The sequence below is a fragment of the Phaeodactylum tricornutum genome, genomic scaffold, assembly GCF_000150955.2.
Source record: "Phaeodactylum tricornutum CCAP 1055/1 PHATR_bd_44x36 genomic scaffold, whole genome shotgun sequence".
NCBI classification, from domain to species: Eukaryota; Bacillariophyta; class Bacillariophyceae; order Surirellales; family Neidiaceae; genus Phaeodactylum; species Phaeodactylum tricornutum.
Genome location: NW_002238048.1, coordinates 1 through 2,032, shown reverse-complemented (window position 1 = coordinate 2,032; position 2,032 = coordinate 1). Strand labels below are relative to the sequence as shown.

The window sequence follows — 2,032 nt, the reverse complement described above, 5'->3', positions numbered from 1 at the left end:
GGAATGGGCTACCAAAAAAATACCAACTTTATNTCAGAGAGAGGTCGATGCTTCGACGACCTCGATAGACTGGATTTACAATCTAATCGTATGGTGAAACGGCGACTGGACAAATCATTCGCTGGAATAGATTTGATAAAAGATCCTGACCCTTGCTCTGTTATCGCCGAAAGGGGGCCCTTCATCCTACAATTCAAAACGAGAGCCTTTTCTGATAGCATTGGCACACTAGTATCTCCAACTAGTGCTTCCTCTTGTACTCTGTGCGGCACACAGGTAACCTCTGTCAGTGCTTTGTTTTTTAAACTCTAGGTAGTAGTTTTACACGCCGACGTGACCACATTTTTGAGCTTTTGTATTTCAGACTTGAGGGATAGTCGAAGAATCAAGTGCCTTGATTCCGTGATTTCTACTTTTTAGAAGTGGTTCTATGCTATTCTTCAGGCAATGCGGCATTTCTTCTTTCTTTACGTAGGTCGGAACAAAATGGCCTGACAGAAGAAACCTGTATTCCGCATAGAGTCCTAGAGGCAAGCCCTAGAATTGGAGACACAAGTGTAACAATGTTACTAGAGAGAGCTCAAGTTTTCAATTTTAGGGGGGAGGCCTACCTTTCGACAGAGAACGGAGCAGGTTCGTCATTTTACTCCACGCTCTGCCAATCTTGTGTCAAAAAAATTTGGCAACGAAATCATCCAACTATCGGGATGAACAAAGCCGTTATGAGATAACGCAAAGTGACTCAGGATTCCTGCCTACAGGCTCTTCTCAGCATTCCATACAGGTTAATGGAACACCAAAACGTTAAGATCCTCACGTAGCTTAGGCATCTGACTATAAATCCTGGATCTATGTCTCTCTGCGAACTTTGAAGATCACACTGGCTATCTGTGATGGGCGGTGGGACCATATCCACCAATTGCGATGGTATCGTGTCGTCCCAATCAAGGCTTCTCAAGAGTAATGCTAGATACTCTATAATACTTCTGTAAAACACGTTCCCACCTCTATCAATCACTCTGGCTGACAAGCATAACAAAGACTCTGAACGCAGATTGGACTTCAATCGAACGAAGCGATTCTTTAGGTTTGAAAAGCGGACTCATGCTGGTGTATGCATAGCCAAGGAGCACTTGGATTGGGCACTCCCTTTTCCTGGTGTCACAATAGTCTTCGCAATGGATTTCCTTTTCGGTCGAATCTGAATCAGCAGCATGCCCGGAGAAATCCTCTTGCGAATTTCGACTGCTCTCTAGTTAGGGGCACGAACCGCTGGAAATGATGTTTTTTTGCTTTCTAAAGAAAGTCTCATTCCTTCCAAGACTACATGCCCGGTTTCCGGTTGGGTTCGGCCTGACCATCCATGTGTATTAGGAAAGATACGTATAAAGTTAATTCCTCTGTTTTTGTCCTATCAAGATTAAATATCCGCAAGAGAAAGTCCCGGTGCACCACAGGTCCCGCCAGAAGAGTCAATGTTTTGAACGGGGATAGAAGCAAGGGAAGCGCTCTCTAATGGGAAAGCATCATGTTTGAACACTTAAAGAACTAGCTTGGGATACGTGAGTCGATGGAAGCCGCTTTAAGCCTTTCTATGTAGTGTCTTACTATTCGGAAAAGCAATATAATCAAAGTACCTCTCTACCGAAATAGTATTTAGGAGTGACGAAATTGATATAAATATTTCAAATGAAATATCGATCCGAATTATGTCAATTTATATAGTTGATGGTACTTCAGAGCGAACGACCTGAACGCGTGCATGCCCGACCTGTAATTTTAAACGCGAAACGCAGTTTGTGTGTGTTCTAAGTTTTCTGGGACTTCTATGTTTAGCTGTGTCTCGGGAGAGAGGCTGACCGGCGTGATGAAGGCTTGCCCCTTATGTTTCTGGCGAACGGAACGCGACCATCGCAGTCCTTCAAAATATCATCTTTATGGCGTGCGCGGGAAGCATCTCAGTGTTCTACCTGCGTATAGCCAAAGTCAAATCACATCCGGCGTCGGCATATTCAATCTCACAACTGCGCAA

The 2,032-nt window shown here is 44.2% G+C and overlaps 1 protein-coding gene across 1 annotated transcript in view; it reads left to right on the top strand.

The window, feature by feature from the left end:
• Window positions 1-86, top strand: part of PHATRDRAFT_bd1524 (predicted protein) — a gene marked incomplete at both ends in the record, with an annotated part of 1,470 nt that extends 1,384 nt beyond the window's left edge. The window contains one exon of the mRNA XM_002176447.1: window positions 69-86. Coding sequence (XP_002176483.1) covers window positions 69-86 — 18 coding nt within the window. The remainder of the gene's footprint in view (window positions 1-68) is intronic.
• Window positions 87-2,032: the final 1,946 nt, after the last annotated feature.